At 42.0% G+C, this 16288-nt stretch overlaps 1 protein-coding gene across 1 annotated transcript in view; it reads right to left on the bottom strand.

The window, feature by feature from the left end:
- The window catches only part of LOC311233527 (uncharacterized protein), a gene marked incomplete at both ends in the record, with an annotated part of 43856 nt that extends 28250 nt beyond the window's left edge, over positions 1-15606 (bottom strand). Inside the window, one exon of the mRNA XM_084320493.1 lies at positions 15442-15606. Within this exon, the coding sequence (XP_084176619.1) occupies positions 15442-15606 (165 nt within the window). The remainder of the gene's footprint in view (positions 1-15441) is intronic.
- Positions 15607-16288: the final 682 nt, after the last annotated feature.

Below are 16288 nucleotides of genomic sequence, written 5' to 3' on the forward strand. Positions count from 1 at the left end.
TTCTGGACCACCTGGAGCGTCCTGAGGTCACCACTGTTCTGGACCACCTGGAGCGTCCTGAGGTCACCACTGTTCTGGACCACCTGGAGCGTCCTGAGGTCACCACTGTTCTGGACCACCTGGAGCGTCCTGAGGTCACCACTGTTCTGGACCACCTGGAGCGTCCTGAGGTCACCACTGGCAGCAGATGACCACATCGCAGAGCAACAGTCAAGATGACATTAAACTAAACTTTGCACTATCTGACATTAACCCATTCTCCGCCATTCACGTGTTAAGGCGAGTTTCTCCGCCATGCATTGTCTGCCAATAACTCCGTAAGGCGTTTTTGAGATCAATATTTAATATTTTCGTCATGGTATTCATATTTCACCCACGGAGTCTTGGGTGATGCTGTCTGGGCCATCACAACTCTGCAATGCTTCAATACCGCCACCTCGTGGCCGATCGACGAGTTGCCAAACCGGAAGTACCCGGAAGTGCTCGGTCCGTCCCCTATTTTCGTCCGGCCACTCGCTTATCGTCCCGGGGCTCAATACAGACACCGTCGATATCGATCTTTGCCATAACTCAATAATCAACATGATTTGGACGTCTATTAGTAATATACAAACCGGAAATGGATCGCATCGATCAACATCCCATAATTGGGATCTGTTTGCTGCACTCTCATCGCCCAACGCTACGAGGAGACTGGGGTGAGTTTCAGCGTTTTTCTTTACCATTTTCGATACAAACTGCTCTGATCAATATATCACCCATACTACATGAATCATTTAACGTCGGTCATTGAATTATAAACAACCCCCCCCCCCCCCCTCCGTTCACCCGCAGATGACCAGTCATGACGTTTAGGACCATGTACAGTTGACATTTTTTATATAACGTTGATCGGTATCAAACTGCATTTGATCATCTAATATATGCATTTATGCCTATATCTCACGTTCTATGAAATACTGCAGAAAACGATAAAAACATATTTATACTCTATATGTGAATGAAAAAGTAAAATGTTCCTACATCCTGAACGATAGATAATTGATGTTGAATGGGCCATAGTAATGTCAATTTAGCAATACAATTTAAAAAGTTATAGACCTGCAAAGAAGGTGAACATCTCCATAGACTTATAGTGCTGGCAGAGAGGGTACAATGATGGGTACAATGCCCGGCAGAGAATGGGTTAAAGGGGACGGGTAAAAAAAGAAGCACATTTCCTGGAAATACCAATTGCTCTTCCCATTTTTAAAACAATATAATTAATATGCTGAGACCAAGACAGAGTGCAATCCAGCATCACTCCAAGGAGTTTAGTACTTTCCACTTGTTGAACTGCCGAATTACACAAGTTTAAATGAAGGGTGATGTGCTGCCAGGGTTTGGTGCGCGTGAGGACCCTCGCAGCTGAGTTTTGGACGTACTGCAAGCAATCCAGAACCTTCTTGGAGGCACCAAGAAGGATTCTGTTGCAGTAGTCAAGGCGGGAAGTGACGAAGGCGTGAATAAGTGTTTCCGCTGAGGTGTCGGAGAGAGAGGGGCGAAGGCGGGAAATGGTTCTGAGGTGGAAAAAGGCGGACCTGGTGACAGACTTGACGTGTGGCTGAAACGAGAGGGTTGAGTCCAGTATTATGCCCAGGTTCCTTACCTCCGTAGGCTGGGGAAGCTACAAGCCGAGGGTTTGGTGAGGAGATAAAGCTACATGTCGTCTGCATATGAGTGAAAGTGGAGGCCATGTTTCCTTATGATCTCACCGAGTGGGAGGAGCTAGATGGTACAAAGGAGCGGACCTAGCACCGAACCCTGGGGAACACCCTGGTTAACAGGTGCTGGAGCTGACCTGGACCCCCCCGAGGGAAACATACTGCCACCTGTTGGTCAGGTAGGATGTAAAGCAGGACAGGGAGGTACCAGTGATGCCAAGGACACTTTCCAGATGATCTAGGAGTATGAGTTGGAGTTCAGCCTATGAATGTACTGCAGAGGTGTTGCACCCAGTCAATGTTATAAGACCAAAAGAACAGTGATAAATAAACCAACCAGTGAGAAACAACAACTGAGTTGGTGAGTCTTTAATAGCAGACGCTACAATACTATGAGTAATTAAAGTATACAGTAAACACTGGTGCTGCAGTATACATGAGGTACCCTAACTGGCGTGATGTACGTCATACATTATGCATTGTAGTCCGTGCAGTTTAGTTGGTAAGAGTCAGACACACTTAGTGACCAGACGCTCCTAGTAGTTATCCAGTTCTACTGCCGTTAGTTCTCTCTATGCAAAATATTTGATAAAATAACATTAAAACATGACATATTGAGGAATACAATGCATAACATGCAAATATATATATATATATATAAAACAATGTGTATTATACTAATTAGCTCGGGTCACTTTTGACCCATGCTATGCATAATAGCAGCAAGAGAGGAGCAGCTTGACCTTCTCAGTAACCCAGTGATGAAAACCTGTGAATGTATAGATTCAGTCCATTGCCGCTGTCTCTCACAGAGACCTTGGAACTCCAGTGTTGATTTCTACAGAGTTTCATTGAATCACATGGGCTTTTTGCTGACGGCGCTGAACCGAGGGCCCGTGAGACCCACTCACGTTCAAATATTCATGCGTATCAATCTGAAAATCAATGTTTCTCTCAATTGTTGAAAAGTTAACTTTTCATAGATTCAAGGTTCTCATCCGGCGGTGGTGTTTTTGCTAGTCAACGTCAAACCACACATGTATTGTTTACTATCATGTGAGCTTTGAGTGACCGCAGACAACATGGCTTTAACACTAGCACAGCCGACAAGGGGTCACATGACCCCGAGGCATTTTCAATAAATGTATCCTCGTCACTCGGTCGAGCTCCAGCTCTGTCACTCAATGACTTTTCCTAAAAGTACCCGTTTTATCTGGCACGGTTTCTGAACATTTTAAATGACTTCAGGAAAATGTAATTAGAACATTATTCCACATATGGGCTGTTGGAACAGACGAAAGTCACAGCACTTTGCGAGCATGTAGCGCAGGGGTGGCTAACCCGTGGCTCGCGAGCCGCATGTGGCTCTTTGCCCGTCAATGTGTGGCTCTTCCATCCAAGAAAATAATAATATATTATAATATTTCATTTTAATTTAAATTTTTTGATTGTTTTTTTTTTTGGATGGAAGAGTCACACATTGACGGGCAAAGAGCCACATGCGGCTCGTGAGCCACGGGTTGGCCACCCCTGCGCTACATGCTCGCAAAGTGCTGTGACTTTCGTCTGTTCCAATAAATCAGAAACCGTGCCAGATAAAACGGGTACTTTTATAAGCTGTCGGGTCATCTGACTTAGTGGCGGAATTTGTGGCATTTTCTCCATGGCTGTGCTAGTGTTAATCAAAGGGCTCACTCTGAAAGTGAATTTACGAAGCTCCAAGTTACATTTTCATTTCAAACCTTTATTTAAACTTGAAAGGCAACTGAGGTTTCCCTCATTTACAGTCATGTTTAGTGTACATACCAGAGTTAAGCAGAAAAATGCATATTAAATCACACAGCATATAAAACCATAACAATAAGACAAGTAAGGATAACAATCAATTAAAACATGTACAACTTTATTGACAAAGGTTGGATATCAAGGTTTTAAACTCTGCAACAGAGGGGATCATCCCAAGGATTGGACTGTTTAAGGACTGTTGGAGTTCATTCCATGAGCTAGAGGGGCATCATAGCAAAATGCAGATTTACCCTGTTCAGAGCAAACTCAGGGGACTTTAACTCATTCGGCGCCAGCTATTAGTTGGGGCCCGCTGTAGCTAGGCCGTGCTTTAAACAATAGGACTGTGTCACCTTGTTTGTAGAGCTATAACTATATTCTATATTATAGCTATGGATACAATACTATGGCCCATTTGACATCACCTATCTATCGTTCAATATGTGAAAAAGAATAAATTTTTCCATCCATACGTTCCCGTGTTATACCGTGGTGAATATAAGTATGGTTATAGAGTGGTCTAGGGTAATTCATGAAATGCTGAGTTATAGCCCTATACGTCAATTCCACTATAGACATTGCCATTTCTTGCCTGTACACGCTATTATTCCGAAATCAAATCTATATCATAGGTAATATGTTCCACCATGAATGCATGAAAGGGGGGGGGGGGGGGGGGGGGGGTCGTTTCTGATTATTTGATTGTCAGTAACGGCATTCGTATTAAACACTAAAAACGCTTATCAGGCGGTCAGGTAGCGGAGATTGCGTTCGTCACCAACGCCGGAGACGCTGGATTCGCCTGTTCGAATCCAGCTCAGAGCTCCGGCGTTGTCACCAGCTTGGCTGGCCGTTCACACTAATACAATTGGCTGTATTAGAGGGTGGGAAAGCTGGAGGGGTGGGTCCGGGTCATTGTAAACAGCGACTCCTACAGTTTGGTCGGGGCGCCTGCTCAGCGTGGATAGGATCTAAGGGGAGTAGTATGATCCTTCCACATGTTACACCCTCTCAGTGAGAGTCCGGGCTGCCAGGTGAAAAGAAGCGGTTGATTGGCTAGACGTGTGTCGGAGGAAGCACGTGATAGCCTCCACTCTCCCAGACCGACTGTGGGGGGTAAGTGCGCAGCGACCAGGAAGGGGATTGGGAATTGGCATAACGACTAACATTGGGATGGGAGAAAATCGGAGGAAAAAGGATGGGGAAAAAGATTAAAAAAAAAATACAAAAAAACGCTTATCAGCCCGATTGGTATACAAGCATTGCAGGATCAAGCTAAAATTGACGTCAGATCGTTCTTACCTGTGATCGGGAGTATTCCAAAAATAATATTCCAATTGTTTGATCGCCATCTGGTACATCCAATGTCCATTTGGTCGACGGCATAACCCACCACATGGATCGGGGATATTTCACTCGCTTCAATGGAACCGGGAGAACGGCTGCCCTCGCCCGACAAAGAAACGTTGTTTGGCCATTACACAGGCCAAGATACAAGGTTTCAAAGGGTGCTCGATACTGCCGTCTAGCTGGATGCGGCCGGTATTGTAATTTGGCAACCTCAGACTCATTCCCTATGGTAACACAGAGGTCTGTGGATGAATAATGAATAAAAATATCGAATAAAGGAATAAACAACCAAAACCCGAGAAATCTCGGGTCTTGGCGACCAACGCATGGCGAGTTAACCCGGGATATCTTGGGTCTGGCGCCGAATGTGTTAAGGACCAGCCGGTCACTAGAACGGGTTCCATAGGTTCCAACATTCCATTCTAATAATGCTGTAGTATAAGGAAGTAGCTCACCAATAATGATGTAGTATAAGGAAGTAGCTCACCAATAATGATGTAGTATAAGGAGGTAGCTTACCAATAATGATGTAGTATAAGGAAGTAGCTCACCAATAATGATGTAGTATAAGGAAGTAGCTCACCAATAATGATGTAGTATAAGGAGGTAGCTTACCAATAATGATGTAGTATAAGGAGGTAGCTTACCAATAATGATGTAGTATAAGGAAGTAGCTTACCAATAATGATGTAGTATAAGGAGGTATCTTACCAATAATGATGTAATATAAGGAAGTAGCTCGCCAATAATGATGTAGTATAAGGAGGTAGCTCACCAATAATGATGTAGTATAAGGAGGTAGCTTACCAATAATGATGTAATATAAGGAGGTAGCTTACCAATAATGATGTAGTATAAGGAAGTAGCTCACCAATAATGATGTAATATAAGGAGGTAGCTTACCAATAATGATGTAGTATAAGGAAGTAGCTTACCAATAATGATGTAGTATAAGGAGGTAGCTTACCAATAATGATGTAGTATAAGGAAGTAGCTCACCAATAATGATGTAGTATAAGGAAGTAGCTCACCAATAATGATGTAGTATAAGGAGGTAGTTTACCAATAATGATGTAGTATAAGGAGGTAGCTTACCAATAATGATGTAGTATAAGGAGGTACAGTAGCTTACCAATAATGATGTAGTATAAGGAGGTAGCTTACCAATAATGATGTAGTATAAGGAGGTAGCTTACCAATAATGATGTAATATAAGGAGGTAGCTTACCAATAATGATGTAGTATAAGGAGGTAGCTTACCAATAATGATGTAGTATAAGGAGGTAGCTTACCAATAATGATGTAGTATAAGGAGGTACAGTAGCTTACCAATAATGATGTAGTATAAGGAGGTAGCTTACCAATAATGATGTAGTATAAGGAGGTAGCTTACCAATAATGATGTAATATAAGGAGGTAGCTTACCAATAATGATGTAGTATAAGGAGGTAGCTTACCAATAATGATGTAATATAAGGAGGTAGCTTACCAATAATGATGTAGTATAAGGAGGTAGCTTACCAATAATGATGTAATATAAGGAGGTAGCTTACCAATAATGATGTAGTATAAGGAGGTAGCTTACCAATAATGATGTAGTATAAGGAGGTATCTTACCAATAATGATGTAGTATAAGGAGGTAGCTTACCAATAATGATGTAGTATAAAGAGGTATCTTACCAATAATGATGTAATATAAGGAGGTAGCTTACCAATAATGATCTAGTATAAGGAGGTAGCTTACCAATAATGATGTAGTATAAGAGGTTAGCTTACCAATAATGATGTAGTATAAGGAGGTAGCTTACCAATAATGATGTAGTATAAAGAGGTAGCTTACCAATAATGATGTAGTATAAGGAGGTAGCTTACCAATAATGATGTAGTATAAGGAGGTAGCTTACCAATAATGATGTAATATAAGGAGGTAGCTTACCAATAATGATGTAGTATAAGGAGGTAGCTTACCAATAATGATGTAGTATAAGGAGGTAGGTTACCAATAAGGGCCTTACAAATGAACAAATACCAGTGTTTTTGCGCATCTCCGTCAGAGAGGACCAACCAACCTTCTCATAAAGGAGGGTCAACATAATGATCCACAACTGCACTGTGTTTCCTTCCCCCCATTGCAAGTAGGTCTCCCGACCCATGAAGAGGAGGTCGAGCTAATGCTTGGATACAATGTGAAGGTAAAAACAGATCTCTGTGCTTTGAAGTCAACGGAGACAATTGTAATGCCTTCGAACCGTTCAAAAGCCAACTCTGAAACGATTTCAGAAGACATTGTGACGGCTAAACACGTCACCTGGAATTCTGAGAAGCGAGTCCATGGAACCGGCGTGAGCATGAGTACTGATCCGGGATCAGCATATTAACCCTTTCACTACTGCACTACCAAAGGGTTAACAGTCTGTAGTGCGATAGTAAAGGGTTAACCTTCTGTAGTGTGGTAGTGAAAGGGTTAAAGGATTTTCAGAGAATACAGCGTATCGACAGCAGGGAAAGCACGGCGTATTCTTACCGTTATTCTACGTTTCCTGATAGACACTCACTGATATCCCAGAGCATGTTGAGGGTGTCAGGTTGTCAAGTAACACTTAATGTGCCGTCACTAGCAGAGACCTGCTATCTTCTTCTTCTCCTCCTTCCTCTTCTTCTCCCTCTATCGACAAGGAACGATGAGACTAGAGCTGTAGGTATTACTCACAGACAGTTTTCTGATCGACTGACACTGGTTGTGTGACACAGAAGAGAATATAACGAGACACACCAGGTAGGAATGAGTGTAATTAGGACAGGGAGACAGGTCAATTACCCACCAGGTAAACACCATGCATTGGTTCCATTGTCTGCGTCCGGCCGGAGGAGAGGGAGAGGGAGAGGGAGAGGGAGAGGGAGAGGGAGAGGGAGAGAGGAAGAGGGAGGGAGAGAGGGAGAGGGAGAGAGAGGGAGAGAGAGGGAGAGAGAGAGAGAGAGAGAGAGAGAGAGAGAGAGGGAGAGAGAGAGAGAGAGAGGAACTGAAAGCTTGTCGAAGGAGGTTGCAAGGGCTGAGAGGACGGTGGAGGTTGCCATTTCTGAGGGGAGAGCAGAGAACTCAAAGGTAGAGCAGATAGTATGTCAGAGGAGAGGGTGGAGGGGGATAGGGAGGCTGGGGCAGTATATTCCACTATACAGGAGCTATATCCACGGAGATCGGTTTAGTTTTTATTTATTTGTTTATTTTCGGACATGGTCGTTGAGTCATGGCTATAAATGTAAAACATAATTATTAACCTCTTCCGCCCGTGCCGTCCGTCGGCGGACCGCAAATGACATCTGTTCATAAATCAATATTTCCAGACTGTTCTATAAAAGTATTGAACATATTCAAGTATAAACATCATAACCATGTCACAACAGCATTTAGAATGTATATTATCATCAATACGTTAGTTTAGGAATAGGTTAAAATGTTCCTCTTCGAAATGTCTATATTCCGCGAGAGGCGACCATTTTGTAAAACCTTGAATCATGGGAATTGTAGTTTTTTTACGGCCATTTTGTAGCGGACATCCAGAGCTCTGGATCTGCATTGTAATCTTTCAAAACTACACTTCCTGTAAGGTTCTATGGGGTTCAAGGTTCATAGTTCTGTATGAATTATTTCAATAACTATTATTCAGGATAATTCTACCACAAAAGGTAAAGTTTTTGACAAATATTGAAACGCAGTTAGTTTCTCTTCCCTATTGTTAGCATGCAGCAACAATTAGATCTGATTTTTTTTTCAAAACGGTTGCACTGTGGTGAAAATAAAAAGGTTAAGTAGATTACAGTAGATTTCATTATCTGTTCTTATGCACGCCTGGTGATACTAAATTCAAATTGAACTCAGGCATTTGAAAGATAATATACGTATATATATATATAAACTAAATAAGACTTGTGCACATCAGGCGGCTGGGTGGCGCAGCAGACATTGCGCTCGTCACCAACGCACGAGACACCGGTATCGAAACCGGCTGTCGGCGTTGCCTCCGGCTTGGGCCGGCCGTCATACTAACTCAATTGGCAGAGTTAGCGGGTGGGAAGTCGATGGGTGGTAATCTGGACGTTGTGAACAGCGACTCCTACAGGTCGGTTGGGGCGCCTGCACAGCAGAGACAGGAAAATGGCAGGGGGCAGTGTGAGCCTCCCACACGTTACACCTCGCCAAATGAGAGTCCGCACTGGCAGGTGAAAAGATGTGACAGGCTGCCTCCTCGTGTATCGGAGGGGACATGCGATGGGCTTCTATCCTCCCTACAACTGGCCAGTGGGGGGCACATGCGAGCAACGTTCAAGACAGGGGAGGGGAGAATTGGCACGGCTAAATTAGGGATGGGAGAAAAATAGAAAAAGGGGAGAAAAAGTGGATAAAAAAAAGAAAACAAGACTTGTGCACATCTTGTTGGACCCCGACTGGAGGTGCAGGTCAGCATGTATAAAGCAGGGTGTCCGCGGGACCTTAAAAAGTCTTAAAAAGTCTTAAATTCAACTATTAACTATTAAGGCCTTAATTTGTCTTAAAATGTCTTAAATCCGACTTTCGGAGGTCTTAAAAACATGCCATGTCATCTTATGTTTCATTGTGAAATCTGGGGGGAAACTATTAACGGGAGATAAATCAGGCTTTTTTTTTTTCTTTCACGCAAACGGTACGCAGTGGGGCGGAACCTTAATGTGGTCCTTAATGTGTGTCGCCGTCGGGAGCTATTTCAGATCACCGGAGCATATGTAACACGTTATTCAAGCCGTAGCGATAACGCTGACGTTTAGTTTAGTTTAATTGATTTGTATTTATTTGCACTCGTTAATTTAACATGGGAAAGTGCAAATTTAATGAGAACTGGTTTGCACCGTGGTTGGTCCCAGTGAAAGATAATTACGAGGCCCGCTGCAAACTCTGCAAAAAGGATTTTAAACTGGGAACGATGGGAATAAAAGCAGTCGAGTCACACATGCACAGCGCTAAGCATGTTTACCTCTGCAAAAACCCGCCTGCAGACAACTTCAATATCAAATTTATTTTCGACGGCGACGCTGTCCACATCAACTGCTGAGGGACAGGTAGGTCTACCACCAATTACATCTGCACCTGTTCGGGTAACGTTCGGCTCCACGCCAACCCTTGAAGCTGAGGTACTGTGGGTTCTAAATACGGTCGCAAAGCATCAGTCCTACAATGGAAATGAGGGACTAGGAGAGGTGTTTCAAGCGATGTTCCCTGACTCTGAAGTCGCTAAAACATTCACGTGTGGAAAAGATAAAACGTCCTACATAGCCAGGTTTGGATTGGCTTCTTGCATCCAAAAAATCTCTTCACGGATGTAAACAAGGGCAAGGACACGTTTGTGTTGATGAGAGTGAGAGCTTCACCCCACCCTATGTATTTATTTTCTACCACACACCTACCCCCTCCTAATGTACAGTCTCCTCCCCATCATATGTATATGTATATATATATATATATATGTTAGGATCTATGGGTAACAGTACTGTATATTTGCATATCATATATGTCACAAATGTAACAGTAATATATACATGTATGTCCCTATGCCATAAATGTCATGATGTCATGTATGTTGTGCATGTCATAAATGTCACTATGAATTGAAAATGAGGGACCCTGATGTAAACAAGACAAACGTCTTTCTCTGGTCTGCATCCCCTTATTATTGTGTGTATTGAGCTGTACTGTATTGTACCCATTCTGCAATCTGTTAAATAAAGTATTCATTCAACCAAACCACAAAAACAAAACAACTGGATGAATGAAAACTTTATTTAACAGATTGCAGAATGTGTACAATACAGTACAGCTCAATACACACAATAATAAGGGGATGCAGACCAGAGAAAGACGTTTGTCTTGTTTACATCAGGGTCCCCCATTTTGAATTCATATTGACATACACAACATAGAATAGATAGAATAGAAATACTTTTATTATCCCGTGGGAAATTTGACACTGCAAATCGCTCAACATTTAAACATTTAGACAGGACAGGTCACGAATTAGAATAATAACACAAATCAATCAAGTTGCCTAGGATAAGAGTAGAGTAAAATAGAATAAAAATGAAATAAAATATACAGAAATAAATACAGTAAAAACATACATGACATCATGACATTTATGGCATAGGGACATACATGACATACAGGTATATACTGTAGTACTGTTACATTTGTGACATATACGATATGCAAATAATATACAGTACTGTTACCCAGAGATCCTAACAGAAAATATTATATATATATGATGGGGATGAGACTGTACATTAGGAGGGGGGGGGGGGGGGGGGGGTTGGACATTTACGGTGGCCAGTTTCGAATTGCAGTCTCCCGTAGGTGCTCTTTAAGAGCGGTTTTGAATGTGGGCAGGGGTAAAAATGGGTTTTAGGAGTGAGGTTAAGCAGTAGTCTGACCAGTTTGTTTTGTGATGTTTGTAATCTTGTTTTTAGTGCCTTTGAGGTGCTTTGGTACCATGAGGTGCAGGCATAGTCGTAGTACCCTTGAATGAGTACTGAGAGTACCCATGATTTTTGCCATTTTGTTATCGTGAAATTGGTATTAAATTTAATTCTGAGTGGCATTAAAAAGTCTTAAAAAGCCTTAAATCTGACTGGGCTAAACCTGCAGATACCCTGATAAAGGTAAAAGAAGAAAACCTTCAAAAGAAGGGATCGCACACTCCTCAGGACTGATTTAGCTTTTTATTTGTTTGGTGCCCGACACGTTTGGCTTCAGCTTCCTCAGGTGCTATGGCATAGTCTGCATCCCCTTGACGGTTGTGTGTGTTGGGCCGTGCTGTGTTGTGCCCATTCTGCGGTCTGTTTGATTTGATCGTTTATTTAATAGGGACAGCACATGTTAATGAACATCAATCACAAAAATACAAAATGTAAACATGCCGGGTTGTAGCAGAAATGCTCATTTACACCCCTAAGCAGGAGACAGAAAAGATCTTTCAAATAATTAGCCTGCTTAGCACATTGACCGCCAGCAGCAGGGGGCGCTGATCCCCCTTCAGCGCCAGGTCTTTATTCAATGGATATAGTTTTAGACTGCGACATTTGCGAGTGCTTAAAATATATCGACAAAACATCCGTACATTTCTGTTTTATACCGTTTTGAATAGAGTATGGTTTGGGTGCTTCTGAGTAATTCCAGGAAAATGACGAGAAAAAGGCATTTTAGTGTAATCCAGTCATCACGTTGTAACACACCAGACCATTTTCAATGGAATGCAATAGCTCCGCAAGGCAGTAGAGGGCGGTGTTGACTGTCTGCCAGCTCAGACAGGGTCTGAAGGGTATGCAGAGGCTGCAGACATGAATTATGAATAGATATATTTTTTAAGATATATAAGTTTTTATTTAAAAAATTTTCAACAACATACATAGACAATACATTTCAGCATACAAAATTATAAAGACTCATCAACAAGAAATAAAAATAAAATAGATATACAAAAATGAGAAAAGAAAAAGTGTGGCATAGGTCCTTCGGTCCATTCTATATTTGCATCCTTTATTTAAAATGTTCATAATTTCCTTGTATCCTTTTTAATCCCCTGTGATGTCATTCCTTCCCCTCCTATATTCTTCGCACTTTTCCCATTTCAATTAAAACTTCTCTTCTTGCAGCCTCAGTAGATGTGTGATTCTCTCCATTTCCTGTATCCCCTCTACTATCTCTATCCATTGGTCCTTTGTCGGCACTTCTACCCTGTACCACAGTTTAGTTAAAGCTTTTTTGGCTGCCACTATTAGTATCTTAATCAAGTATTTGTCTTCCCCTTGAATTCCTTCCTGTGATAGGTTCCCCAGATACAACACTTGGTTTTCCTGGGGTATTTCGTATCCTATTATTTAATTTATTATCTCTCCTATCTCTTCCCAGTAGTGCCTTATTTTCTGACATCTCCAGAATATGTGTGTGGTTCGCTGTTTCTTGTCCACACTCTCTCCAACATAGTTTCTTTGCTGGTGTGTAATTGCCCTGTATTTCTGGTGTTATAAAGAATCTGTTTTTCCACCCAAACCCCCTCCATATCCTTGATCCTGTGGTTGATTGTTGTGTCTTACATGTGTTATACCATTCCTCCTCTGTTATCTCTATTTCTAACTCTTTCTCCCACTTTTCTTTTATATACAATGTTGTATTTCCCTTACTGTCCATTATTGCCTGATATAGTGCTGATATCACCCTTCCCTTCTTTCCTTCGTATGATTTTACCATTATCTTAATTACCCCATTCTGTTCTTTGTCTCTGTCTTGCTTTATTTCATTGTTATAGTAGTCTCTAATCTGTAAATATCTAAAGTGGTCCCTATTCTCTAGTCAGAATCTTTCTTTCAATTTTTGTAGAGTCTGCATCTCCCCTCCTTCTATCATTGTACATATTGCTGTTTAACCCCCCGTTCCCATCTTTTGAACCCATGGTCGTCTATCCCTGGTTTGAATTTGTTGTTGTGTGTTATCCATCTCAGTATCTTGGATTCTTTTTCTAGCTTGTATTTCTTTACTATTGTGTTCCATATGTTTTTAGTGAATTTGGTAATTGGGTCTAGTAGTTGTTCCTGTCTTCTGAACAGCTCCCTGTCTCCTATCAGTGCCTGCACTTTGAATCCCTCTCTTTTGGTTTCTATATCTTTCCATTTGGCTTCATAATTCACATTGCACCAGCATGCTACTGTTCTAAGCTGTGCTGCATAGTAATAGCTTTCTAAACTGGGTACTGCCATTCCTCCTTTTTCCTTTGGTAGTTGTAGAGTCACATATCTGATCCTTGGCCTTTCCCCCCCAAATGAATCTTGATGTCTGTCTGTCCCATTCCCTGAATTGTTTTTGTGGTATTAATATAGGTAGAGACTGAAATGGGTATAGTAACATTGGTAATATGTTCATCTTAATGATTTCGATCCTTGAGCTGAAATCTAGGGGCATTACTGTCCATCTTTCTAGGTCTCTTGATTTTCTGATTGATCTGTGTATTGTTTGCATCGTATAACCCCTCCATCCCTCTTGTAATGTTCACCCCTAGGTACTTGATCCTGTCCATTTAATTTTGTATTTTTCTTTGATCTCTATCGTTGGTGTGTAGTTCAGTGCTAAAGTCTGTGTCTTCGTCACGTTGAGTCTATATCCTGAGTAGTATCCATATTCTGTCAGTAAATCCATCAGTGTCGGAAAGCTTGTCTGGTTGTCTCATATACACTATCACGTCGTCTGCGAACAGTCCCAATTTATGTTCTTTTCCCCTTATCTCCACCCCTTTGATGTCTTTGGTCTGTCTAATTAGTTGAGCCAGTGGTTCGATGAATACATCGAAGAGCGTCGGCGAAAGACAACAGCCCTGTCTGGTAGCTCTCTCTAGTTTAATCCGGTCAGTCAAACTACCATTGCTCTTGATACAGTATAATGCCCTAATTGTTTTCATAGCGTTTTTGTCTAATCCAAATTTTTCCAAGAAATATCCAGCTTACACTGTCGAAAGCTTTTTCTGCATCTAGGCTAACTAATACTGTACTTCCTCCTTCCTTTTGTATCTCCTCTACCACCTGCACTGTCTTCCTTATGTTATCCTGTGTCTGCCTTCCTTTAATGAATCCGGTCTGGTCTTCGTCTATAATATCTGTCATAAATGTCTCAAATCTTTTGGATATTATTGATGTATACATCTTGTAATCTACATTAAGTATGGACACAGGTCTGAAACTGCTACACAGTTCTCTATCTTTCCCTTCTTTTGGAATTGTAGTAATTATGGCCTCTTTCCATGAAGGTGGCATTGTGCCTTTTTCCATTGTGTGTCTGAATGCTGCTTCTAATATGGGGCTCAGTTCCTGTCTAAATGTTTTGTAGAATTCCGAGGGGAACCCGTCGCTACCCGGTGACTTACTACTCTTTGCTTTACTGATCGCATTCCATACTTCCTGTTCTGTGATCTCTGCATTTAATATTTCATTCTGTTCCTTCCCTATCGATGGTAGATCTAACATTTCTCTATCTCCTCTTCTCTTGCCGCTATCGGTTGTGTGTACAGTTTCTCATAATATTCTTCAAATGTCTTCTCTATTTCAGCTGGTTCTCTCAGTATTTTGTTTGTGTTCGTGTCCCTTATTGTGTGTATTGTGTTCCAAGTCCATTAACTTTTCTTTCAATATGTTCTGTTGTTCGAGCGTCTCCTTTAGAATATCTTGTATATCTGTAGCCCATTCTTCGGTTTCAGCCGTCCTTCCTTCCAACATCTTTATGCCATTCTCTTGTTCCTGTAGTTTTCCATCCATTACCTCGAGTCCCTTATCCATCTCCTCTCTGAGCTCGTCCTGGCCTTTCTTTAACTCTCCCCTGAGTCCTTCTATGTTTGCCTGGATAGCTTGTATGCTAGTTTGTAGCTCTTGGTTAGCTGCTGCGTTAGCCTGTTGGCTAGTCAAAACGCTCTCTTGCACGTCCTGCGTGTTAGCTTGTACGCTAGTTTGTATGCTAGTTTGTATAGCTCGGATGTCCTTTGCGTTAGCTTGCATGCTAGCGTGTAGCTCTTGGGTAGCCTTTTGGTTACTCACCGCACCAGCCTGCATGTCATCTCGTAGCTCTTGTATGCTAGTTTGTATGCCCGCTTGTATGTTCGCTTGCATCTTCGCTAGCATCTTCGCTATCCAGGCGGGTTCCGCAGGCTCCATTTCTCTGTCTTCCTGAGCCATGCTCACCTGATCCACCTCTTCCGCCATTTCCTCGTGCAGAGATCTTTCCTCCGGCGTTTGTACTTCTTCTGGGGTCCTTTTTTCTCTCGCTGTAACAAGAAACAAGTTACATAAACTAAATCTGATAAAAAATGATCACAGTTCTTGTTTGCCTTAACACATTGACCGCCGGAGTTCGCTGTGGGCGTATGGCCGTTTGTGCCAGCGCTTTGTTCAATGGAGAGAATGCAGTGTTTGCAAGTGCTAAAACTATATTAAATATTATAGCTATGGATATAATAACGTTGTCGATTGTCAGTGAGTTTCTTCTGGTCAACATGCAAAAAACTTATACCGTGGTGAATATGAGTATAGTTTGAGTGATTCTGAGTAATCCCAGGAAAAGACGCGCAAACAGCGTTTTATTGGAATTCACTTATCACGTTGCCATTTTTCGCCTGATTATCGAATCTTCCTGAAATCAACGCTAGATTATCGTTATTATGTCTCCTCATGCACGCATGAAAGGGGGCTTGTAGCGGGGCGCCCCTCCGTGCTGTGATGTGACCAACGGGAAACAGCACACACACATTTCTCTCAAGTTTCACCGCAGTTCTCACAGAAGCCGGAGATCACTGGTGATGACATCACAGTCACGCAGGTCTTCTCTGATTGATTGACAGCCCTCACACCGTTCGGACACCCAATCATTCAACCCCCGTTCGTGAGT

Source organism: Notolepis coatsorum (genome assembly GCF_963971535.1).
Source record: "Notolepis coatsorum genome assembly, chromosome: 8".
NCBI classification, from domain to species: domain Eukaryota; kingdom Metazoa; phylum Chordata; class Actinopteri; order Aulopiformes; family Paralepididae; genus Notolepis; species Notolepis coatsorum.